We start from the raw sequence: 25,897 nt of genomic DNA on the forward strand, positions 1-25,897 counted from the left end.
TTCTCACTCTTTTAACAACAAAAAGCTTTTTTGAATTATGAATATCTATTTAAAATATTTTTATTATTTAGTAAGATTTTAAGTTGAATTATGATATTTTTGAATTGTATTATACAACTTGTATTTAGTCATTTAGAGTGAAAACATTGTTTTTTGGTTTTCATATATATATATATATCCAAAACAATCTCACTATACAATTTTGTTTCTTTTTGTATCCAACAAAAAATTGTAGCTTGTACTACTTAGATGAAACCTGTTCTTATGATGTACATAGGATTTTAATACTATTCTTTTACTATTTTCGACATTCAATAAAATAATGAGATCTCAATAAGTTATGTATAAATAAATAAATAAAAAGGCAGGAAAAAATATTGTTATTAACAATTTTGCTTTTCAAGTGACCTTTGAAATTATAAGAAATAGTCAGGATTTCAAACCATAAAATATGAAAGAATGATAACATGAAATGATTGGTTGAAATGAAAAAAAGCCATGCAAGTAGCTCGTTAATAAAATGAAAAGTATTTAGAAGTATAGCCTAAACACCTAAAAACGTAAAACATGCTAGATACAAATGAATTGATGTATGAAAGCACAATGAGAAAATGAGATCATAAGATCTAAAGAGTGATTAGTAACTTAGGGTTTCTCATAAAGACCTAATATTACTCATGAAGAAACATATTTTCTTAGCATGGACACAATCACATTGTAAGTTTTTAACTAGTTTGGAAATCTCAAAAAGACCGAAGATGCATTTCATAAATGTTTATATGGATATATGAAAATCCTTGGGATTTAAATTGTCTAAAGCTAATAATGGAAAGTCTCATAGCATGTATTCAATCAAGTTACCATGATCCTTAAAAATGAATAAAACAATTTGGATGAATGTAGTCCAATCACTTTAATCAATGTTTATTAAAAGAAGGATATGTGAATATTAATCCTATATGTTCAAGAGTTTTCATTGAGAAATCATAAATTGTATTTACAATTATTGTAGTATATATTGATGACTTAAATCTTGTTTGAACTTTTGAATAACTTACAATAACAACAAATTATTTGAAAAAGAAATTTGGAGCAAAAGATTTTAGGAAAAAAAAAATCTTAACTATTCGATCAAACATTTTTTAAATGGAATTTTAGTACATTAATCAATATGTATAGAGAAAATCATAGAGTATTTTTATATGGATAAAACACATCATTTAAAGTTTTCCAATAATTGTCTGATAACTTGAAGTGAGAAAAAGAGAAAAAGACTTATTTTACCCTCACAAAGGTGGTGAAGAATTACTTGGTTTTAAAGTATTATATCTTAGTATTATTGGCACACTTATGTATCTTGCCAATTGTATGTGCCTAGACATTGCTTTTTTTTTTTTTATCAATTTACTAACAAGATATAGTTGCGCTCCAACCTAAAAACATTGAAATGATATCAAATATATATTGTGTTATCTTGGTGTTAGAACTAATATAAGTCTACTTTACTCAAGAAAATCGAAGGTTCAATTGCTTGGGGATGTAGACATTAGATACCTTTCAAAACTAAAGTTAGGTCATAAACATGATATGTATTAGTTGTGATGGTATTGTTATTTCATGAAAATTTATTAAACAAATAATGATGACCATATTTTCAAATTAATAAAAAATATTTGCAATTCATGAAACAAATTATAAATGTATATGACTAAGATGTATAATTCAATATATGCAAGAATCATGTGGACTATCTTTGATCAAAGACAACCCAATAATATTATATGAAAATAATGTTGTATGTACTGCACAAATAAAAGGGTGTCATATTAAAGGAGATATAACCAAATACATTTTATCAAAGTTCTTCTATATACTTGAATTCCAAAAAAGTGGTGAAATTAATGTTTAAAAAATAAGTTCAAATAATAGTCTAACATATTTATTCATAAAGTCATTATCAACCTCAACATTTAAAAGGTAAATACACAAACTTGGAATCAGTTCAAGGATCTTTCATAATAAATTAATATAAGAATATATATCAATACGAGGAAGTTTATAAAATGATATTAATGTATTGTACTTTCTTTTTTCTTTATCCGGGTTTTATCCACTGCGTCTTATTGCCATAATTTTTAATGAAATATTCATAATAGTTTTAAAGCATTAAAATAATTTTGTAATATTTTTTCTTTGGTTTTTTTATTAAAGTTTTAATGAAGCATATTCATTAATAAATATTATAAATGATGAATAGTCATAATATTGGGAAAATATTATAAATGCATTAATAAATATATTTAATATAATGATGAATGACCTCCACCGTCTCCTCTCTTTCCTTCTCTTTCGTTTGCACATTTATCACATTTATTCTTTCATTTAAGCTTAATTTATGGTCTCATTAAATAAAATATCAATTAATATGCTTTTGTATTTCTAATTCTTTTCTTTTCTCTATTTTATTTTTGTTGCATTTATAACACTTGCTTTTAATAAATTAATCTCTCCCTCTGTCCACCATCTCTATATGTGGCTATCTAACAGATTATAAAAATATCTTGATTTTACAAAATTATGGTCCGAATATACGAAGCTGGCCCAAGTTTAGTGCCAAATTCTCGGTCCAGACCCGGGCCCAAAAATATGATGGGCCGGTGGAACTCTAGGGTTTACAAAATTATGGTCCGAATATACGAAGCTGGCCCAAATTTAGTGCCAAATTCTCGGCCCAGACCCGGGCCCAAAAATATGATGGGCCGGTGGAACTCTAGGGTTCATTGGCCGACTTAAAGAGGACAATTCGGTCTTAAGAGTACAATTACAATACAGCATAAATTGCAGAAATAGTTAGCACGACGTACATCGGCAAACAGCACCAACGTCTTTGACCATAAAATCGCTCCTCCTTGTTTCTCAGTCTTTCTCCGTGATCAAAGGCGTTTCAATCTCTGCAAGAAGGTATGTTTACGCCTAACCTTCTTCTTTCTCGTGTATGTAATCTGCTTTAATCTTCAAACCTTGTGTTTGGTTGCTGAGAAAATCAAAGAATATGAAAGAAAAGAGAGAAATTGTGAATGAATTACATGCTTTTATGTTCGCTTCAAGAACCTAAAAAGCTTGCCCCAGCTAACCCAAATTGAAATGGATCATAACGAAATGGTAAATCTATGATTCAGAATTTTAGTTTCTTGTTTCTCTTTCTGACCTTTTAAATCTAATTAAATTTGCAGTTGCTGTGGATTTGATTTGATTCTTTCTTTTTCTTGAAAATAATGATGGGATTTAAGGTTTCTATCGGACCCATCACTGGTTTTGGGTGTCCGGAGCAATATTGTTTATTGTAGGAAGCTTGAAGTTTCTGTAACACATATTTGGGGTCTAAAAAATGCTTTTGGAACCTGGTTTTAGTGTCTTTCTTAATGGAGTCATTCGATTTAGATTTCTCTGTGACACATTTCATGTTTTGGAAGCTTTTTTGTTGTATGTTTGTTGGAGGTGTCCAATGAAGATTTTCCCTTTTAGCAGTCTCGTTTCTATGGTTCTGAATCAAGGGAATCTAGAGGATAAAGTCATGATTTCTGGTTCCATTTGTACAACCATTGCGAATCATGGGTGGCATTTTGTCCTGATCTCTTGTAACTCCTTATTTGGAATGTTTTATGGTGAGCTATACAACAAGGTACTAATTGGAACCGGTTCAACTTTCAGTATAGGAGTCAAAATATTTTGAATGGTCTGCAAAATCTTGTTAGAAGCTAACGAATATATTCCTGGTTGTTTGTAGATTTCATTCGGGTTTGGAAAGAAAACGAAACTGTATCTTATTATTTATGTTTAATTTATTCCTCTTGTGAACATACTCTGGTATTTCATTCTCAAGGAAGAGAGCATTGGAAGAACATAATGGTTAAAGCGTATACACAAGAGCATGTCTACAAGCACCCGTGGGAGCGGGTGACATCTGCATCTTGGCGAAAGTTTACTGATCCTGAGAACAAGCGCATATTGTCTCATATTGTTGAAGTTGACACTCTGAACCGCAAGCTTGACTCTGCGTCTGGGAAGCTTTATACCACTCGTGTTATCACTGTCCATGCTCCAGGGCCATGGTTCATTCGCAAAATCATTGGGCAGGATATTTGCCATTGTGTTGAATCGACCATTGTTGACGCTCAATCACGATCCATGCAACTCACCACCCGCAACAGTAGTCTCCAGAAGTTTGTGGAAGTGGAGGAGAAGATCAGATATGAACCCCACCCAGATAATCCAAATGGGTGGACAATTTGCCAACAGGAGACTAGTATTCGGATAAAGCCATTGTCAGCACTAGCATCAATGGCAGAGAAGGTGGAGCAACGATGCGCTGAGAAGTTCTTGCAGAATAGCGTCAAGGGTAGAGAAGTTATGGAAAGGATCTGTAAGTATCTTGAGGCTGAATCTCGTGGTATTTCTATCTAAATTAATTTTTGAGTTTCTACAATCCTAGCTCTCAAAGCATGTAAGCCCTTTCTGAGCAGAACATAACAGAAGGATGTAAAACAACGGAGGTTTGATCTTGGATCTTTCCTCTGGATTCACTACAATTTTGATGTAGTAAAAATGTGATTTTTAGGCTTTGTATTTGTTGCCTTTATTTCTTATCTAATTTTGAGATTTGGGTGACTCTGGTTTATAGTGGAATATTGGCTTATGTTTGATTGTTGTGACACTAACTTATGAACATATAGAATGAATCACCAAAGGTGAATTACATTTTCAAGGTTAACATACTTTAAATGTTTGAATTGTTGATGCATGCTCGCTATCTTGTAATTGAACCTCCTGCTGTTGGGGGAAAAGGCGCATTTCTTGTTTTATGTCATAACTTGGAAGAGAGGTGTGCCTCTGCAGTTGGTAAAAACTGTACAAGTATATATAGATATGATCAGACCCTGTTAATTTTTTAAACTTTCTCCTACTCATCAAAGGGAAGAAAGAGGGGAAAAACCAAATCTTCTAACAAGGTATTCCTTATATGAGCTAGTGCAGCTGCTTTTCTTTTATCTTTCATGTGGAAAATGTAGTCATTTTTTTGTATATTCAGAACTACAAGAAAAAAAAAAAGATCCTTTGGATACTGTTATATCATGGTTTTTCTGTTGGGATTTCATCAGAAGTAGGCATTGGTGGTGCAGTTCGATTCTAAAGGATACCTATAACTGGGCATACATCAGGTATCTGACCCTGACCAAGTTTACCTCTACTAGATATTTCAACATTGAACATTCTATGTTATAATAGAGATTTAAGTGCAAAATTTTGATGGAAGCAGATATAGTTAACTTTCTTTGTGATGAAGCATTAAGTGGCTCATTGTTCTTGAAAGCTATGCTTAGGATGGTTCTATGCTGAGGGCCTTGGACGGTATGGGTTGCAGAGAGCTCTTTAGAATTTGTATCTGTAATGAGTCGGAACTCTTAAAACTTCAATTGACTTGAGATATCTATTCTATTGTAGCCTCCATGGATGAAGATACACCAAAAACAAAGAGAAGACACCCCAATAGCTTGGTGGTTTGATCCTCTATGAAGCATCAGTTAAAAATAGTGGCTGTACTGCAAAGCAGGCCTGTAACACAGAGGTCCCTATTGTGGGAAAAGTGGTGAAAAATGGGTTAGCCAAATTCACAACCATATATTGCTTTCTTTATGCTCTATGTAGCAATACTCTGGTCAGTTATGCAAACTTTGAGTTTAAGTTATTAAATGGATTTAACACATTTAGTAAAATAACTTAATATTATAATTTAAATTCAAAACTGACTTTAAATAATAAGTCAAAATAATTAATTTATTCTTAATATTTAATTTTTTTTTTGTGTTATTTATTTATATCTAATGAGAATATATTTAATAATTATGATTATATATTTATGACATATTTTTTATAAGTATTTTAAAATTACCTTTTATATCTACAATAATTTAAATGTAAATATTTAATAAATAAATTTATTACTTAAAATTAATAAAAATAAATATTACAACTAATAAGGGTAAATATGTTAATTTAATAACTTAAAATAAATTTTAAACTAATTTTATCAAACAATCTTAATATTTAAAATAAAAAATAAAAAATAATTTTTAAGTTAATAATTTAAAATCAATTTAATTTAAAGTCAACTTAACTTATTATTATTATTAAGTTTTACCAAAGACCGAAGCCAACAATTGCTAACTTTCTTTCAAATGAGATCGGTCCGGTGGCCAATCTCATCCACTGACATTATTCTTTCTTCAAACCACCTTCTCGTAGAAAATTGTTTTTGAGGGAAATTCAGAATTAGCTCTATCTTATCCAATGGGAAACTTCAAGTTCATCTTTAAGCTTGATAGTTGAAGTTGTAATGGCGGTTTCCTGTTTGTGGTAGTCAAGCATGTTGTTTACTTTAGTTAGCTGTCCTCTTTGAGAGTGTCTAGTCTACTTTAGTCTGTTAGGCGATAACTGCCAGATTTGAGTATGGAAAACTTTTGTTGACCTCAGAAAAGCTATTTTGGGAACTAAATTATTGTTGCATGTAAGAAAAAGTGCTACAAGTGGCCAAAAAAAAGGTACAGGCTTCATAACTTCATAGCACTCGGTACAAATGTTTCTTTAGCCTAGTAAATATTTGTATAGCATATGCTTCAGTCTTGACTCTTTTGGAAAGGCGTATCACAGTCTAAAGCATTTCCCTAATGACAGTGCTGCCTCTGTGTCCTTCCTTCCTGTATAAATTTTAGGAAATATTTCCACCCAATTAGGCTGCGTGTTTCTGTAATGGCCCCACACCCTCGTGTATGGCTTTAAACACGATTACGTGATTAAAAGGAATCATCATTACATAACAAAAGCTTTTAAAGTAACCCCTTTCCTCTCTCGCTTCCTGAGGTATGAGCCGTTTCCAAAGCTGGTCTTAGAGCTCCTTTAAGGCGTGTGCAGCGCCTTCAGAGGAGATTGTAATGTATGGTGAAGCAGTGTTGGAATAGAGAAGGGCCTTCACCAGAGGAGGAAATCACCCATCATCTTTCCTGTATCTGAAGGTTAACCTTTTCCAACCGTGGCCTGATGCAACCAGTGGGGTGATATCTGACTCCAATCGTCAAAGCTCAGCTTGGAACCTTTGTGGGAGTTCTTTTTAGCCAAAGGAAGTGGCTCAATTTGACTTGAGCACTTCTGTTTCTTGACCATATGTTTATATATGAAAGACCCTACATGGGCTTAGCTCTACACAAAGTCCACTTGGGAGGGATATTATACCTGCAACCCCCTGTAAGAACTGCTTCTGCAACACTTTGGAACTTCATTCAGTTTGGGTTTCATTTCAACATTTTATCGCATCACTGAAGACCGATGAAAACAGAGAGAGCATTAACAAGTGAAAACAGAGTCCAGCAAGAGCAGTTGCTAAGGGTAACACAAGCCATAAACACTGGAATGAAATTCCATGACATTAATAATCAAGCATCAGCAAGAAGACCTTCATTGCTAGTAGGCAATTTACATGGGTAATTTCAGGTTTGATACAGAAAGTGGGCAAAGCCTTTTAGGTTCATAATTGGCTTCTAAGGATAGCGAGGCATTAACAAATATGTTATTATTTTAGAAGGCTTATTAATGGTGGGTCAGAGGTGACTGACATTTGGTATTCATCACAAATCAGCCAGCAGAACAAGCAATTTCCTAAAGTAGAATGTCATTAAAAAAAGAGTTATCTTAATAATTGAAGGCCGATATGCTCTGGCATACAAATACAAAATTACAAAGGGAAAAGAAGGGCAACAAACTAAATAGTGACGTCCAGTTCCAGAACATCAGCATAGGAATTCAAAGAGAGCATGAGCAGCATGGAATTCAAAGGTGATAGTGATATGGAAACTAAACAAATGCTCAATTTACTGCAAATTCAGTCGTGAATCATGCAAGACTTCATGCAACTAAACATTATCTGCAGCTTAAGGCAGAGAGTCGTTCTCTAAGTCACTTTCCTTTTTCTGGAGGCCCTAAAAACATATCCTGAGAAAATAGTTCCTTTTCAAGTTGGACCCGCAATCTCAAAATTCATAATACATGTGGGATTTATTCAACTTTCTACAAAAATGCTAGATATTTTCTAAAACCATGAGGCTACATAATAATACAACCAAAACAGGTGAAATATCCTCTTCACTGTGCTGAATGTAGCAGTCCAATAACTGACCATCCCTATCGAGCAAACCCCACATAAAATGGTGGGTTTCTGAATATGTTAAGCCACTGCATCACAGAGGATCTTGCTGCAATACAGTAGCTAAATTTTGCAGTATCTAGGAAATTTACTGCTCTATACAAGTAATTCTCAATACATAGAAGCAACAGCTCAACAAACCTGCACAGAACCAACCCACACTTCCTACTTCAAATGCCTAACTGATTAAGACCCCCACCTACGCTACCATATCATACAAAACTGATATTTATGATAACTGATTATGACCACCTATACTACAATATAATACAAAACTGATATTTATGGAAAGGTTCACAACTTTCCCACTCTCGTAATCACTACTCTCCTCCAATGCCTAACAACAAAAACCTCAGAGAACAGGCACCAAGTTGGACTTGTCTTAGAACTTAAAGCAAATTTAGATTGGCTAAAATTCACATCTATATAACTGAGCTCCTATACTATCCAAACTACTGGACACCAACCAACTCTCAAGAAAGAAAAAATAGCAGTGGAATGCATACACACCCTCCATGAAGAGGTGCAATAAATACCAGATGCTATAATGAGAAGATCCTAACCTACCACACACCTGAACACAACAGCAACTAGCAACAATACTACAGGACATGAAATAAGCAAAATGTTCTACTCTTTAAAACCTTGTTCTTGTCCAAATACAACTATGGAATATCCTATAATAAATATGTAAATGCTAACAAGAAAATTATATTGGTGATATTCAACACATTAGAGTACTGCATGGTGCAATTTGATATGTATTACTAGAAAGATACCATGAGAGCAGAAACATAATTTACAAAGATAGCCATGATGATATCCATGGATGTCTTCCATATCATTTGGGAATTGCACATACCATTTTGAGATTTACTACTAAATAGAAATGCCATTTGAACCAGAATGACATATTACAAACCTAACCATGATGATGTCCACCAAACCAGCACAGACAAAGACTTAAGAAACAGGTAGCCAATAAACAAATCTCGCCAATCACATGGAATATAAAGTTCTTCAAACTGCAGAGATGTCGGGACTGTCAGGCCTCCAAGGAAATACATCAATATAAAAGAACACCTGATAAGATATGCAGCCAAATCATCAGAAATCTCAGGGATGAAAAGACATCATATTCAGTTCATGCACTTCATCCCATCAGATTTAGATTTTATCCAGCTTTTCTGCCTTGACAACAGGGTTGGCTTTAGCTATCGCATCCCGTGCAGCAGTGCGATAATCAAAAGGGCAGTCATGTTTGTCTGAGTAGCGGTGTGTTGCACAGAAAAGGTGACCGCATCGACAATTGAATCCTGTCAAACCAACTCGTTTCTTGCAGGTGCTGCACCGGTTTGGACCCTCCTTTGGCTTGGCCTCGCCACTCCCCTCAGAGCCAAAAGAAAAGGATGACTGCACAGAAATGATCTTTGGCTCCTTTGCATCAACTTGCACATCCACAGTGGATGCAATAGCAGGTTCCTTTCCATTGTTGCTTGACGATCCATTAACAATGCTGTCTATGGATGATGCAGCAAGTTTAGCCTGCTCTTGTTTCAACATCATATCTTTGTGGCACTTGGAACACATGTTCATAGTTGCCGGGCTTCCAAAGAACCCACAATTGTTTATGCACAAAATGGGACCCTCTGGATGAGCTTGGCATCCAGTCTCATCATGATCCATTTTACCAACTCTCCTGCATCGGAATCACTTGAAATTCCATAACTCCAAAGAATAAAAATAGATTAATAAATCAACAATGACAGAAAAAAAAAAAAATTGATAGGAAACAATGACAGAAAAATTCCCAAGCCTCCGTAAGTTCTTTTTTTAGGTGAAACTTTTCTACTTTATTTTATTTTATTTTATTTATTTATTTATTTTATTTTTTCATTTTTTTTGCCTTTTTGTTCCCAATGGGACTTGAGCCTAGAACCTCCCAACTCCTCACTAAAACTCCTAACCCACTTGAGCCAGACCTCAAGGGCATTCAGCCCTTCATAAACATGAATTTGACATCAAATCATCTGTAGGAACTGATGTTGAAGAACTAGATACAGGGAAATAAGGATCTACAAGTGAAAAGCTAATGCAAACCTAAAAAAGAATCGCACTATACATTTGCACCACAGATTCTCCATAGAGATATGAAGTAATCAAAGAGAAATTGGGTGGTTATGGTGAGGTAGATTTACATGAATACATTCATACTAATAAGCAAGCAAAATTTTTGGATGACCAGATCCTCCATAGAGAGAAATGAGGTAATCAAAGGGAAATTGGGTAGACAATGTAAGATAGAAATTCTTCTTTGTTCCAGCCTCCAGACATATTTTAAGAATAGAAGAATCAGGTAGCTCTGACTCTGTTTATGTAAATAAACAACCATCCCTGACCAGGTATAATTGAGTTGAGAGACAGGCTTACCACTCAACTTTGGTAAACCAACCAAGAGATGGAAATTAGTATATACTTTAAAAACAAAATTAAACTTACATGCCTAATTACTAGAAAATCTAAATCAAATGCAACAAAATTAATGAATCAAACTGCAAGGAAAACCTAACATTCCATCATATAAGGGAAAAAAATATATGCAACTGTGAGTCCTATTTTTTCGCCATTCTAACTTTGCTCAACCATGCTAAATGATTGTGTTAAGCCCAACTCGGTAGACAAACTTGTCCCTCTAGGTATTAAGTTGTTCTGGCTGTCAATAATCTAAACCAAGTTCAGATAAATGTCATCTTCTCATCAGCCCACAAAATAATAAGGAATCAACTTTAATATCAATTCTTTTCCTTATATCTTGTCACCAACCAAACAAAGCACAGAAATGAACACTTAACAAACACCACCTATACCCAGTACCAGTATAAATTGCACCATCTACAGTAAGACAACCTTACCAAGCAATTCTCCCATAATTTAATGTGAAATCAATGAACCAGACAGACAAAAAGGGTCCCAAACAGAATCATCACATCAAAACATCCCAAACTTCTTCTCCGCAAAATGTTTTCCAACCATGAATAACTTAAGGACCATTTCATTCCACATATGAACTACAAGAAGACCCAAAACTCTCTACTTAAACCCATTAAACTATACTCAAACTTCCAAACAAAAACCATGGAAAAATAATTAAATTTCGAGATATTACAGCAGAACATCCATACGCTAACCAAAAAGCCCCCAAAATTTACCCACAAATACGTGAAACCCGAAAACCCTAACCTGTTTGGCAGAGAAAGATCCGTTCAAAAAATCGGTGCTTTACACCGATCTCCAACCCTAAAATCGCCTTGGAGGAGCCCTGAAACAAAACCAAAACGCAATCAACCAATCAATCCCGAAAACCACCCAAAGTCAAAAGCAAATGCAAAAAAGAGAGATTGAACCCCTAAATCAAAGAAAAGGAGGGACAAAAACCCTAACCCAAGAGAGAGAAAGAGAGAGTTATAGAGAGAAGAGTTTATTCTCTCTCTATCAGAGGGTGTTTGGAAAATATATAGAGGGGAGAAGAAGGAAATAGAGGTAAAGAGAGACGTTCTTTCTCTGCCAAACAACGCTCTTTACTGATTAGGAGGTCATCGTGGGCAATGAAATTTTTTTCTCTTTTTGCCCTCGTTTTTATCTTCTCATTTCGGTTTTGCCATTAGCCGATGGAGGAGGCTCCATATATACAAAAATGTTTGTTCCCATATCGGTTTGAACACCTGTATTATAATTAATAATTAGATTGATTTTATTTTTTTAGTTATGTTTGGCGAAAAATATTAAAAGAAAAAATCATTTTCTTAAATTCTTGTGATGAAAATAAAGGTTATTTTTTAAAAAATTTAAATATTTTAAATATTACTTTAAATATATTTCTGAAAATGCTCCTTTTTAGGTGAGTGGTTGCAAGTGGAGTTGAATGGAAGATTTCCTTTTATCTTTATAAGATGATGATATGTGTAACTAATTTTTAAATTTATGATTTGAATTTTTTTTTTATTCAAAAATATAACATTTTTTTTTTTTTATTTACAATTTAAATCATGAATAAAAAGAAGAGAAAATGTTTCATTGAATGTCAAAACAAGTTGTAAACTTAAATTTCTAAGTCCTAAATCAAGTGGATAAGAAATTTTCAAATAAAATTAAATTTGAATTAAATTCAAAGAATGATGTGGGTACAATCTTTTGTAGTATTCTTTATGCCGAAGAATACAAATCCCCTAATATGATCACTTGAGCTAATATTGATTCAAGGGTGACAAATAGCTATTCGTGAATCGAAATATATGATCAATAACCAATGAATATTTGATCTTGAACAATTTTTGACATGTAGAACTTGGTCTTTGGCCTTGAAAAATGAAGAAAGACAATGTTTGTTTGTGCTTCAAGCATCCTCTAGAAGCTTGCAAAGAATTTTGTTAATTTTGATAGAGTTTTATTCATTTTCTATTTTAGATTTTTTCTTCTTTTTAGAGTAGAGGAAATATTCAATATGAATTGGGATGGTGTGATTTATCTCTAAAAGTTTATTTTAATTTAAATGTAGTATCCTTTTTTACAAGGATATGCATTTGCATTTGAAAGTTAACAGTTAAAAGACTTCACTAATGTATAGATACACGCCTTGGATGACTTTTGATATGATTTGAATCCATCAAATTTTGGGTGTTTAAACTATGCTAAAGTGAACTTAGCATAATATGCGGTATGTCACATGCTCCTAGATAATTTTAGAGAAGATGAATAGAAGATCATGTAATCCATTGATCATATGATCGATTATTTACAATTATAATGCATTCTATATTAAGAGGCTAGCCAAGAAGGATGGTAAGGTGTCAAAGGTATGAGGGGAGAATAGAATTTAGGGAGAGGCATGAGAGAATTATAAAGAGTAGTAATGATCAATGAAAGAACCTAGGAAGGCGTGAAATTCTTTTTTATTTTGTTTGGTGGGAAATAAAGTCTTTTTTATAGTAATCTAGAATGTAATACTCTTATAACAATGAAATAAAGATAATGTGGAAGCTTTATATTGACAAAACATAATGGTCCCCCCCTTTTTTCTCTCTCTCTCTCTCTCTCTCTCATTTTGATCAAGATGGATTTGATGTATGTTAATCTCATTTCAATGAACCCTCAAATTTAGCCTTTAAGTCAAACTAGTCTCAAACTCTATGATCGTAATGATTCAATTCTATTCCAGATGATTTACCCCATTTTCAAAGGTATCACCATTTTCAAAGTTAATGATTGAAGACATATATTCAAAAATGGTGTAGATCATTTAGCTATAGGTTTCCTATAGAAAACATCCTTTGATAATAGGAGTGAAACAATCAAGTTGGTCACATTTACTAAGAGGTAGAGTAGGAGAGATCCCTTGAGCATCCATTGTAGGTGTGTCATTGTTCATTAGGTATCTAAGTAACTCAAAAATATGTTTGAAGACACAGATATCCGTGTCTCAATAAAGCAATACTATTGCATAGGAGCAATATGATAAGATCATGGATATGTCTAAGCATAGAGTTTAAGGACAAGATTCACAATATGTCATGTTAGCAAAAAGTGGTTTTGAGAATGTACTACTATTTACCAAGGTACATGACATTTTGTAATTAATCATATCATGATATAGCTCATATGACATATTTTAAACACGTGGTACACTATTATTCATCCACACAAATTTCGCAAGATGGGACATCAACATTTTATGTTATTACTGCAATCATAGAATCCTAAATTAAAATGATTTATTGTTGTTGACATGTACTATAAACAATTATGTGGTCCAACATGGAGCACTAAAAGGAGGGAGACCCCATAATCCACAACATAGTGCAACTACAAAATCAAATGGGTGAAACTTAATGCAAATTAACCTATGGGCATGTTTGGATAAATGACTTCATAGGTTAGATTAAGCTTGAATTAAACAATATCAATCAAGCTTCAACCTAATTTCAAAAAAAAAAAGTCTAACCTAAGCCTAATCCTGTTAATTAGTTAATAATATTACTATTATCTAATCAATATAGTTTAAATGTATGTTTTCAGGAAAGAACTTGAAGGAGGTCATCTTTGTCCTTGTCAACATTCCTCACCAGAAGAGGTTGCCTTCTATCCTTGTCATTGTCTCAAAAACTCTCACGGTGATTGTTATTTTTACAAAGATGTTAATAGTTGATGTTATTGTGACAATTAGCTTCATGATTGTCATTATTCTTATTGTTGCCAAATGTCTTGCATTAAATCTCTCATGTCTCTTGAATGAAATTTATTTTCACAAATTTTTAAATATTTAAAATTTTATGCACTCTTAAATTATGTTTCCAAAGTATGTTTTTTTTTGTTGGGTAATAACAATTTGTAAACTTTGTTGTATATTTTTTTTCTCTTAAATTAATTGTATTATATTTAACTTTTTCAAAAAATTGAACTTAAAAAAAAAATTGTTATGGATTTTATTTCATTTTGAATTGTTTATTCTCATGTGTATTCATAATAAAAAGTTGAAATACTAATTTCTTTTATTTGTTTATATAAAAATTAATTGCATGGAATTATTTATTAAATAAACTTTAAAATGTATAAATAAAATAAAAAATAATAAGTATTTTCTCTTTATATTAAATTTTAATGCTTTAATTTATTAATTTGAAAAAAAAATCTTAACAAAAATAGAAAATAGAAAAATAAATTATTTTTTTATTTTTTAAAATAATTATATAAATTATTTTTCAAGATAAAATTCAAAATTAAGAGAAACATAATTTTGTTATTGCTTATTTGATTCATATAAAATAATATTATTGGCTCATAGCTTACAATCTATTTGACATGATTTGCTTCCTTCTTCATCACATCATTATCATGAGGTTCCCATGGTTTATTTCCTCATTTTAGTAATGTGATTTATCCTAGGTTCCCATTGTTTATTTTCCATGTTTTAGTAATGTGATTTTGTAAGCATAGGAAAAAAAATGTGATTTGATTTGTTTCCTTCTTTATCACATCATTAGTGATTTATAATGAGGTTTCCATGATTTATTTTCCTCGTTTTAGTATCGTGGTTTTAGTAATATGATTTTGTAGGCATGAGAGAAGAGTGTTTGTGTGTGTGTGTGAGAGAGAGAGAGAGTTTCACCATCATTTGTGATATTCAATCAATGTATAGTTCATGTGTTCGATCATACATCTTAGTTAAAGTTTCATCATTCATCCTAATCATTTCCATATTTTTGCGTTCATTTATAACATTATCACCTATCATCTCAATTTATTTACCTATGAACACAAAGTTACCCTTATAATTTTTCATGTTCCATCACATTTTTTTAATCCAAGTCTCATTGTTCATCCTTCCCACTCAGCTATTGCTTTATTCATTGATATCATGTTTGTCTGGTACTTATTAGTCTTTCCTACATAATTATGTTCTTATTCATTATCAGAGTATTTGTGTGGTCCATGACCCCAAGTTTTTCTTATTTATCACATTATGTATACCAAACGCATGAGGTTTATCATTGGGTTTTTGAGCCTAGTTTCCCTTAATTTCTTTCCCTATTATCTTAATGGTTTAGCTTAAGGAAAAAGGTCTAATCAAGTTTTCCTAAGAGCAATGCCAATTTTTTATTCCACTCCGAGGTAAGCTGCCATAACTAAGAATAAAGATAGGGAAGTTGAGTTCAAAGGGTTTCCTGGTAATGACACTACTTCTCTCCCTTAGGGTAGTTTTTGGTTTAAAAAAATATGGGAAAAGTGTTTGCAATGAAGTTTTCAAGTTCAAAACTTTAAACCAAGGTGGTTGTTGAAACTCCTAGTCCTTGAACAAAAAATAAAAAAGAACTAAAATTGGATAACGTTAGGTCGTATCCACAAGGACAACTTTGCATCAACTTAGTCAAATGTACAATTAGGGAGTTATGAGTGGAACAAAGGAATAAACAAAATAAAACAATATATGTTAAGATTTTTAGGAGGGAAATAAAACCTAAAAATAAAAGCAAAGTTAAAAAAAACATAAGCTTTGCCAAAAGAAGAGGGTTAAAGTATCAACTCTTGAGTTTACCCACTCGCAAGGCCCTGACCTAACACTTGTGGCGCATGGCTCAAACCAAGAGTTTACACCCATGAAAATGGGTTCCAGCTAACATGAGGATCAACCACTCAATAATGACTCAATTTGGTTCAATTGTTGATTTGTGAGTCCTCGCAATAAGATGATTTAGATAGGTTATTCTTCATGTCAAAAGGTATGTTTATGGTCTATTAGGCTAATGATGGAGAAGTAAGGGTACATAACTCCGGTTGCGTGATTCGCGTTACAACCTAAACTACATGTCCTTATTTCTCCTCAAGGATACTTCTTTTAGTCATCATAGCCTTGGCCTCGTTGAGTGGAAACTCATTTTAGTTCTCGTGACCACTCACTTAAAAGAGATCAATGTAGGACCTCAAGTGTTACCAACTCTCTTAAAAGCAATTACTGTTAAGAAATACATATATCATAACCTTATAGTGTATTCACCCAAGTGCTTACGATGAACACAAGGGAAGTTGATAGACTCGGTCAACCCTCCGATCTACCAATAATCTTCTCCCCTCCCCCAATGACACCTTTAGGGTTTGAACCCTTAACCTCATTTCTGATACCACTTGTAGGACCTCAAATGCTACCAACTCTCTTAAAAATAATTATTATTAGGAAAGACGCACATCCTAACCTTATAGTGCATTCATCTAAGCGTCCATGACGAACACAAAGGAAGTTAATGGATGTGGTCAACCCTTCGATCTGCCAACAACCATGTTCAACAATAAGCAATTAAACTAAGGATAAGACAACCTATGAATTGATGGTTGCAACTCTCCTTGCTACTAGTGGAGCAAACAAACACAAATGAAAATAAACAAATAAATGTAAAAACTTTATAAAATAAAATAATATTACAAAAGAAATAAATAAAAACCTAAATCTAACTTATTGCTTTCATCTTATTAATCCCCTTAGAGGGAGCTCATTTTTTATTTACAATTTTCCTATTTATAAACGAAAATCTCTCTCTTTCCCTACTGCTATAAAGTTTTCCCTGCTAATTGTGATTGAGGGACGCTATTATTGATCAAAATTACACACCTCAAACTATTGTTGTAAGTTGCACTTTATTATTACAATAACACACTTATGGGTCATGATGCACTTTTGCAAGTCCCTACAAGCTTGGAATGGTTTGGTGCACTAACTTCCATTGTGTGTTTTATGATTGTGCACATGTAACCACATAAAGGAAATGAGTTATCCACTTATTCAATCATGTCCAATTTAGACTGCCTTTTTAGTGCACTTGGTGAAACATTTAGTTTAAATTAAGCTCTAGGGTGTGCAATCCAAACGGGTGCTAGAAGGTACGTACCTTAAGTGCACTTTTCTCAATATGCAATTTGGGTTGGTGTTCTCGAGGTGCACAATTTAGGCTTGGTCTTCTTTAATGTGCAAGCAATAACACACTCCACTCGAGTGTTCTTTTCGTCTATGAAGTACTAAAATTGCACTAAACATACTTCAATTTTACAAAAGAAATCTCACAAAACACGTTAAACGAATCTTTATTAAGGTTTTAACAACCTGGAACTAGGCATATAATAAGTGCCTCAAATATACAGAAATTGTTTCTCGAAGAGTCATCTCAATATACAATTTGAGTTCTCATCACTTAATCTATGTTTCATCTCATATATTTGGACTACCTTAAATGACATCACACATTGTACTTAATAGTTTCTGCTTGCTTGGTGGTGTTTCAAATTAGTTAGAGTTATAAGAGTTTTCTCAAGGGGTATGTCGCTATTATGGAGTTATTAGCATATGTTAGGCCATAACCATATGATATTGGATGTTCATACTAGGGTATATCCATGTTGTTGATGCTCCAAAGGATTCACCTAATACCAAGGCATAACTACATTGTTGATGCTCAAACAAATTTGCCTTATTCTTGGCCATAACCATTGTAGAGAGTATATTTCACATTGGTGCATGACCATTTATTATTAATACAAATGTTAATAAAATTTATCCATCAAAATCTAACTTATGATGGGAAGAAGCTAGAAATGAATAAAAGAATCTTTGAGATGATGTTATAATGATACATTAGATTTTAAAATGTTTATTTAAGTAAATAATATATATATATATATATATATATATATTTATTTATAAATATACATTTTCTTTGACAACAAACTTTCTACTCAAGGTACCAAGCAATTTGTTTCAAACATGTTGACATAGATGGGATGTGAATGGAATAAGCCCAAAGATCAAGGGTGGAGTATGGTGTTCCCATTTTAAATTTGTACCACTCAACCCAATCCCATCCATCATTTCCAAGAAGAAAACTAAAAATGGAACCAAAATTGGAAAGCAAATTTCGAATTTGTATCCACCATGTGTCAATTTCATTCATAGGCTGTATTTTTTTTTTATTATTATTATTTATTCCATCCATCGCCTCTTTCTTTATTTATTCCATCCACCACCTCTTTCTTTGAAAATGACAGATTGTCAATTTTTTTTTCAGTCAACTAGCAAAAACACCCATTTCCTTCTTTTTCTATATTTAAACTCGTCCGTTGCTTATTATTGAAAATTGAAATTATTTTACTGCATATATTTAGTACAAATGACTAGGAATAAAATAATAATAATAATAATTATTATTATTATTATTATTATTTAATTACTTGTTAAAAATAAAAATCAGAGTTTTTTCCACTTTTCTTACTAAACTTTCCATAAAATATATATATATATTTTAAATTTACTCTAAAAATAAGTTACTTTTAAGAGTAAAGTTGAATCATTTTTTATTGTTTTTTTATCAAAATGACAATTAAAAAGATATAGAATAATTAAAAAACTATTGCATTGTAAAGAAAATATATCATAATTTCATGGAGAATAAGTGTTTTTCATTTTTGAATTTTGAAACATAATTTTATTCCTAAATGCTTAATAACAAGTCTTAGAAAAAAATTTTGGAGAATTATTTTTGAAAAACTTTTCAACAAACCCTTAGGGTTTGTTGATAACTATTTTCAAAAATAGTTTAAAAATTTTTTTTTTGAGAATATTGTTGGAAAACTATTTTGTAATGTTTTGTAGAATAAAAGTTTGTTTTGAAATCGAAAATGTTTTTAACTATTTTTAATATTTTTAAATATGTTTTGAAAATAAAATTTGTATCTAATGTTTTTTTTAATCATTCTACATGTATGTAAAATTATTTTTTAAAATAGTCATAAAAAAATAAATAAAAATAATAGAAAACAATTAAAAGATGTTATCTCAAAACACTTATTTTCTATTTTTAAGAACATGAAATAGTATTTTATTATTCAACATGTTTTTCTAGTTTTTTATTCTAAAAAATAGAAAGTTATTCTAAAAAACAATTACCAAACAAATCCTTATTCTCCGATTTATAAATAACAACATATACACAATGATGTCAGTTCTAATGCTTCTGCAAAAGATAATAAGAGAAAATGGCACTTTATGATAAGGGAAATGACCATTTTCCAATGAAAAGGATACTGTTTAATTGCTTTCACTTCATTGAAGATGACCATTGAAAAATTTTGAGGTGAACAAACAAAGATCTGATTCAGAAAAAGAAATGTAAAAGGATCTTTGCAGTATGGTATCCTGAACAGGTTATGCAATGTGATAAATTTTCATCCTTCAAATTGTACCCATTACTTTCAATGCTCTCCTCATACCCTAAGTCGGATTATATTGATCTATGAGCAATCCCAACCACTCTCTAACCAACTATACAAAATTTTCACCTACTCTTCACAAACTTGCAGGTTTGTTCCAAGAGTCATCATTCAAGTGACCTATCATTAGGTTTAAGAGCGGGGAGGTCTCATGATTTGAGCCTATGATCCTTAACCCTGACACTATTTACTGAGTTAGGGTTTTGATCATCTTATCTGAAATAAATTTGTATTCATTAAGAATATGTCAAACTTTTTGTGACTTCCACCGTCACACTACGGGTCTTTTCGTATTTAAGGGTGACATTATTGCATCCCATGAAAGGTCATAACTGCAACTCTATTAGAATGACCGAAGAATTTGAAGCTACGGATGAGTGTAAAGCAGGGTGAAAAGACATTACTTTGCTTTACTAAAAAGAATGAAGACGAAGATCATATTCTTGTTGAAATAACTAGTGACTTGTCCCCCATTACACGCTTGTGCTGCCCCTTTTTATGATTTTGTATGCCCCAGTTCACGTATGGTACTTTCTCTTTTGGAGCAGAAAGCCAACTTCAGCTGGCCTAGGCCGTGGAATTTCATTCAAGACGTGGGGACCAAACCATGCTCACCAGCTTAGACTTCCTCCACCATTCTCCAATCAGCCCCAGCAAACACTGTGAAGCAGTCAAAGAACCGATTAATACAAGTTTCTGTTCACATATTCATACCAACCCCACAGGATTTTCCATGTCCTTTTTCCATTCTTTGTATTCCTTTTCGCGTATCTCCCAACAAATCTTCTACAGATTCACGAGAAAATGAATAATTTTCTGGGAAACCAACCAGCCCACCAGAACTGGAAATCAGCCAAATGAATCTCTAGCTGTTGAGAGGTCAAAAATAGGAGAGATTTTCAGTTGGGGGATAGTGACATTTCAACAACATGGTAGTAATTATATACCCGGAATCTGGAAATACAAGCAAAGCATGTCTTTTTTTCCCCTTTTCCTTTTTAATATTTTAAACTATTCTTTTGCATACCTGTCAATGAGGCCTTTTGCCTTCTTTTCTCCTTTGCTTTTGTCACAAAACTCTCCCCCTTTTTCACTTCAAAAAAAAAAAGGAAGAATTCATTTCTGGTTTCTTTCCTTCAATTCTCATCTTCCCACACATCACAGTTTTCTCTAGCTTCTGCAGCAGTGATCCCTGCAGAGAAATTTCCATCAGAATATATTTTCCGGGTAAATATTTTCTTTCTATAGCATCTATCTGTCCCTGTCAAATTTAATGCTCTTTGTAGCTCATGACTCTTGCATGATTCCTATTTTATTGTCCCTGCTCCACCCCTCAGTTTTACTGTGATATTGCTACCTTGAGACAGTTGAGGTTTCTGAAATAGTATTAAATTCAATTTAATGATGTGTGACATGCCTTTGGATTTAAGAGCAAAAGCTTGAGAGGAGCCATTGAGCATACCTTCTGCTTCTACCATGGAGATGAACAACGACGAAATGATATCGAAGATGGAAGATTATGAGGTGATAGAGCAGATTGGGAGAGGAGCTTTTGGAGCTGCCTTTCTTGTTCTTCATAAAACCGAGAAAAAGAAGTAAGAAAATTGTTCCTCTGCTCTTTCTCATGTTCACAACCAACCAAGTCTTATTCTCTGTGGTTTGGAATCTAGAATTTAGGAATTTCCCATACAATTCACTGAATTCAGCAATAGGGGTAGAAGAACTCAGGAAGAATTTTCGAGATATCTAATAATATGGATAATTTTCTGTTGTTTTTGTTCTTGATGGACGGAAAAATTCAAAAATCATGTAGAATTTTGAGAGTACTAGAAGAGTTTTTCCAATGAATTCTACTCAGTATGCTGTATGTAGTCATAATTTGATGTTGTACTGAGTACTTAACTAAGCTGCTTCTAAGGTAAATGTCTTTGGGGTCTTCAAAATGAAAATTAACATCTTTGTGAAATTAGCAGTTTATAATCTCAATTTCAAACCTTCTTCATTTCCCTATCAAATTTTTCTTGTAGGTATGTGCTGAAGAAGATTCGGTTGGCCAAACAAACAGAGAAGTTCAAGCGCACAGCCCATCAGGAGGTTACTTGCCAAAAACCCGATATTAAATAATTAATCAGGAACTAATTTAGTTGGCACAACCACTGCTATATATATAAAAATACACACACACACACACACACACACACATACTATTCACTAGCATCAATCTCATTTTTATTCCTTATTCCACATTCCTTGTTCATTATTTCAGTGAAATTTTCATTTTTAGACCAAAGCTTTAGTACATTAACTAATGGAGCCTAAGAATCAGGCTTGGGTCAGGCTTCAGGGATAATTTCTAATGCCTACTGGAATGTTATTTCATGGCCTAATAGCTAGAAGTTACCGGAAAAGATTACAGATGACATTGATCTGATTGACTTTAACATTTGTTTCTTCTTGCAGATGAATCTGATATCAAAGCTAAACAACCCTTACATTGTGGGGTATAAAGAAGCATGGGTGGAGAAGGTAGTCTGTTGTTTTGGTATAATCACATCTTCCCCCAACTCCCAAGCCATGGGGGAAAGAAAAAGGGAAAATGAAAAACAGAACCGATGTATTCTGACAATGTTTGTATGGTGGTGTAACTAACTAGTGTGTGTGAATGGATGTTTTGCAGGGATGTTGTGTATGCATTGTGACAAGTTACTGTGAAGGAGGTGACATGTATGTCTGGGCTGTATTTTTCAGCAAGTTCTTTTGATTTTTATGGTGTTTGAATTGTTAAGTCTAAAAGCATTATGTGATACTTACAGAAGCGAATTGCTGATAAATTTCTATCAATCTCTAATACTCATCTTTCAGGGCTGAAATGATAAAGAAGGCAAGAGGAACCCTTCTTCCTGAGGAGGTAATAGACCTGAAAGATATGCAAGAAACCTCTTTGACATGGAAATGAAACTAACTTGAACCTAATATGTTGGATTCTTCTTCCATTGTTGCCTCCAGAAGCTCTGCAAGTGGATGGCCCAGCTATTGTTAGCTGTGGATTACCTTCATTCCAACCGCGTCCTACACAGGGATCTTAAGGTATATATCTGCACCACCAGCTACTTTCAGTGAGAAAGAGTTTAGCCTTGATATCAGCAGGAAGTAACTTTATGGTTTGATTTCAGTGCTCCAACATATTCCTTACAAAAAACAATGACATCCGGCTAGGTGAGGAGGCAACATACATGGATCTTTCCCTTATTTGATCTTGCTTTGTCTCTTTTCTAAATGGAGTTTGTCATACATTGGGTTCACAGGTGACTTTGGACTTGCCAAACTGCTAAGCACAGATGATCTAGCTTCCTCGGTAATGACTATCGCCTCTTCTTTTTCCTGTCCATTCAATGTAGTATTATATCATAAAGACTAAAGAGGAAAGTTGTGTAGATGAAAGATACTTGCATACAGAGAATTAGCTAAAACAGAGGACTGAAAAACCCCACTTTGATCAGCCTATTTATGGTGATCATTTTTTTTATAGATTGTAGGCACTCCAAACTACATGTGTCCAGAGCTCCTTGCTGATATACCATATGGCTACAAATCAGATATATGGTCCCTAGGTAAAGAAACCACCCCCATCTCATGCTTTTCTTTTACTCAATGGCATTGATTTCATAGAAATGATGTTTTGCTACTCTCTCAGGCTGCTGTATGTTTGAAATGGCTGCACATCATCCTGCATTCAGAGCTCCTGTAAGTATCATCTCTACCATATCTATATACTTGCGTACTTTTTGAGAAAAAAGCTACGAGTTTCAAAGTATAAATTTGTTAACAACCCAACAGGATATGGCTGGACTCATCAACAAAATCAACCGATCCTCCATGTCTTTGCTCCCAACTGTATATTCCTCTACACTGTAAGTGAATGATGTCCAAATCCAAAACATAATTCTCAGTGAACACCCAATGAATATAGAAGACAAAAGTATTCACATGGTTGTTCAATCTGCAGGAAACAACTGATCAAGAGCATGCTAAGAAAAAACCCGGAACACAGGCCAACTGTAAGTTCAGTGTCAGTTTGGTAACATCTATGTTATTTTGTAATTACTTATTCTAACAGTAGAAGTTTTTTCTCCGTATCTTAGGCTGCTGAACTACTGAGGCATCCACATTTACAACCATACGTTGCTCAGTGCCAGAACATACCTCCTGTCTTTCTTCCAATAAAGTCTGAATACAACTCCAATGACAAAACCTCAGGAACGCGATCATCTAACAAGTCTAGCATTGACAAAGACAGCAAAGGTGGAAAGTCAAGACTGAGGAAGGAGTTGGAAAATGTTCAGTTAGTTAAAGGAAATACTGATGTGCATAAACAAAATCCGGCTTATAATCAAATGCCCACTTCTTCTGATTCCCTGGAAGCTAGAGTCCACACCAAAAGGGTTGATCCTACCAGCTGCTATGACCAAATGCCTAAAGCCAACAAGGGTTTGGTAGTTGACCCCAACTTCACTGAACAAACTGAAAATTCCAATGCAGAAACCGCCTCAGTAAGAACATCAAGCACCCATCAGGAAGATGTGGAACCGGATGAGCTCATTTCTGAGTGTGCCCAGAAAGTGAAGAAAGAAGGGCAAGTTACTGATGAAGCAGACACAGAAGAGGAGAGATTGGAAACACTGTATGCAGGGCCAATACCACCATCAGAAGCCATGAAAATTGCCAAACAAGAGCGTGAAATAGTACCGTCATGCTGCTTACACACAATGGAGAACCTCAGTTCATATCCAGCAAATACTTCCATGGGAAACTCATCAATGGAAAGTACAGTGACACTTCCCTCTGAAAATGAACAGGAAGCCAAAACAGACACTCTCATCATCCCTTTCCAAACACCCAAAAAAGGGGCTCGTGAGCTGAACCGGGCGGTCAGTGACATCTCATCAATAATAACTCCAAGTATGCTGAACAGCAACAACAGAAGTATTGATTTGGACCATCTGAACCAGCAGAGAGCAGAAGCTCTTGAGTCACTGCTTGAGCTTTGTGCACGTTTACTCCGACAAGAAAGGCTGGAGGAACTTGCAGGAGTGTTAAAACCATTTGGGGAAGAAGCAGTTTCATCAAGAGAAACTGCAATTTGGTTGACAAAGAGCATAGCAAGTTTAGGAAAACATAATGGGGGAAGCTAGCAACACTTGATAGATGGTGTAGGGAATTTTTCGGGTTTCTGCAGAGTGCCTTCAGGATAGCCTATCTTCATCTCAGATCATCGGCATAGTTCAGCTAGGAAGTAACTCTCTTGTTTATTCTTCTGCTTGCTTTTGAATTCTTGATTGTTGATAAGGTGGTGTTAGGTGTTATTTTTGAAACAGTTGTTGAGATCAAAAGGGCATGATTTATACTTGTTTCTCAAGCTGTAAATCACAATTCCCAAAATTTGCACACCTGGAAGGGGGAGGATAAAAAAAGGAAAAAAAGAAAAAAAGGAGTTGGTCATGATCACAGCACACAGTTTAATCTTTTACAAATCTCATTCCTCCTTGCTCTTATGTTTATTCTTTGATTTAATCGTAGAATGATATCGTTTCTGACAAATTCAGTTTCGGGTTTAGTCCTAATGATGATCCAACTTAAAATTAATAACCACCTGTTTGGTTGCTGAGAAACCCCAGTCAAACAAGCATAACCAAAATTTCAATATTCCGTTCTAATGTTGAATTAGCCTGATTCGGTGGAGTGGAGGCTTTTTCTCAGCCCAAATTCAAATTCTCAAGTTCTTTCTTCTTTTTTTCCAACGTTTTCTCGGTAACCAAACAACACATGAGCGGGGTAAGA

The 25,897-nt window shown here is 33.6% G+C and overlaps 3 protein-coding genes and 1 long non-coding RNA gene across 10 annotated transcripts; 2 read left to right on the plus strand and 2 right to left on the minus strand.

The window, feature by feature from the left end:
• The first annotated feature begins 2,819 nt into the window (after positions 1 to 2,819).
• Positions 2,820 to 4,668, plus strand: LOC100262074 (uncharacterized). Of its 4 annotated transcripts, XM_059737364.1 has the most exons (3): positions 2,839 to 2,961; positions 3,529 to 3,682; positions 3,788 to 4,668. In XM_059737364.1, the coding sequence occupies exon 3, from the start codon at positions 3,907 to 3,909 to the stop codon at positions 4,462 to 4,464; it is 558 nt and encodes a 185-aa protein (XP_059593347.1). In that variant the 5' UTR covers positions 2,839 to 2,961; positions 3,529 to 3,682; positions 3,788 to 3,906; the 3' UTR covers positions 4,465 to 4,668. The 4 variants fall into 4 exon arrangements, with proteins under 4 accessions (XP_002285535.1, XP_059593347.1, XP_059593346.1 ...); XM_002285499.4 differs by lacking the exon at positions 3,529 to 3,682 and having other exon boundaries at positions 2,820 to 2,961; positions 3,884 to 4,668; XM_059737363.1 differs by having other exon boundaries at positions 3,529 to 4,668.
• A 4,331-nt stretch (positions 4,669 to 8,999) lies between these two features.
• On the minus strand, positions 9,000 to 11,940 carry LOC100267237 (zinc finger A20 and AN1 domain-containing stress-associated protein 8). 2 transcript variants are annotated; one of them, XM_002285494.4, is made up of 3 exons: positions 11,696 to 11,940; positions 11,495 to 11,573; positions 9,000 to 9,953 (listed from the first exon to the last, which is right to left on the minus strand). In XM_002285494.4, exon 3 carries the CDS (start codon positions 9,938 to 9,940, stop codon positions 9,422 to 9,424), a length of 519 nt encoding a protein of 172 aa, XP_002285530.1. In that variant the 5' UTR covers positions 9,941 to 9,953; positions 11,495 to 11,573; positions 11,696 to 11,940; the 3' UTR covers positions 9,000 to 9,421. The 2 variants fall into 2 exon arrangements, with proteins under 2 accessions (XP_002285530.1, XP_002285528.1); XM_002285492.5 differs by having other exon boundaries at positions 11,464 to 11,573.
• Positions 11,941 to 20,482: 8,542 nt separating this feature from the next.
• LOC132253926 (uncharacterized) lies at positions 20,483 to 21,160 on the minus strand. The gene is made up of 2 exons (XR_009465817.1): positions 21,087 to 21,160; positions 20,483 to 20,928 (listed from the first exon to the last, which is right to left on the minus strand). It is a non-coding gene; the product is annotated as an uncharacterized LOC132253926 (long non-coding RNA).
• Positions 21,146 to 25,595, plus strand: LOC100246807 (serine/threonine-protein kinase Nek6). Of its 3 annotated transcripts, XM_002282941.5 has the most exons (14): positions 21,146 to 21,286; positions 21,490 to 21,654; positions 22,087 to 22,153; positions 22,520 to 22,585; positions 22,737 to 22,783; positions 22,922 to 22,967; positions 23,066 to 23,146; positions 23,233 to 23,275; positions 23,365 to 23,414; positions 23,589 to 23,670; positions 23,754 to 23,803; positions 23,897 to 23,970; positions 24,066 to 24,117; positions 24,202 to 25,595. In XM_002282941.5, the coding sequence occupies exons 2-14, from the start codon at positions 21,536 to 21,538 to the stop codon at positions 25,249 to 25,251; spliced, it is 1,827 nt and encodes a 608-aa protein (XP_002282977.3). In that variant the 5' UTR covers positions 21,146 to 21,286; positions 21,490 to 21,535; the 3' UTR covers positions 25,252 to 25,595. The 3 variants fall into 3 exon arrangements, with proteins under 3 accessions (XP_002282977.3, XP_059593349.1, XP_019075848.1); XM_019220303.2 differs by lacking the exons at positions 21,146 to 21,286; positions 21,490 to 21,654 and adding an exon at positions 21,681 to 21,977; XM_059737366.1 differs by lacking the exons at positions 21,146 to 21,286; positions 22,087 to 22,153 and having other exon boundaries at positions 21,564 to 21,654.
• The last annotated feature ends 302 nt before the right edge of the window (positions 25,596 to 25,897 follow it).

Source organism: Vitis vinifera, chromosome 6, assembly GCF_030704535.1.
Source record: "Vitis vinifera cultivar Pinot Noir 40024 chromosome 6, ASM3070453v1".
Classification (NCBI taxonomy): Eukaryota; Viridiplantae; Streptophyta; class Magnoliopsida; order Vitales; family Vitaceae; genus Vitis; species Vitis vinifera.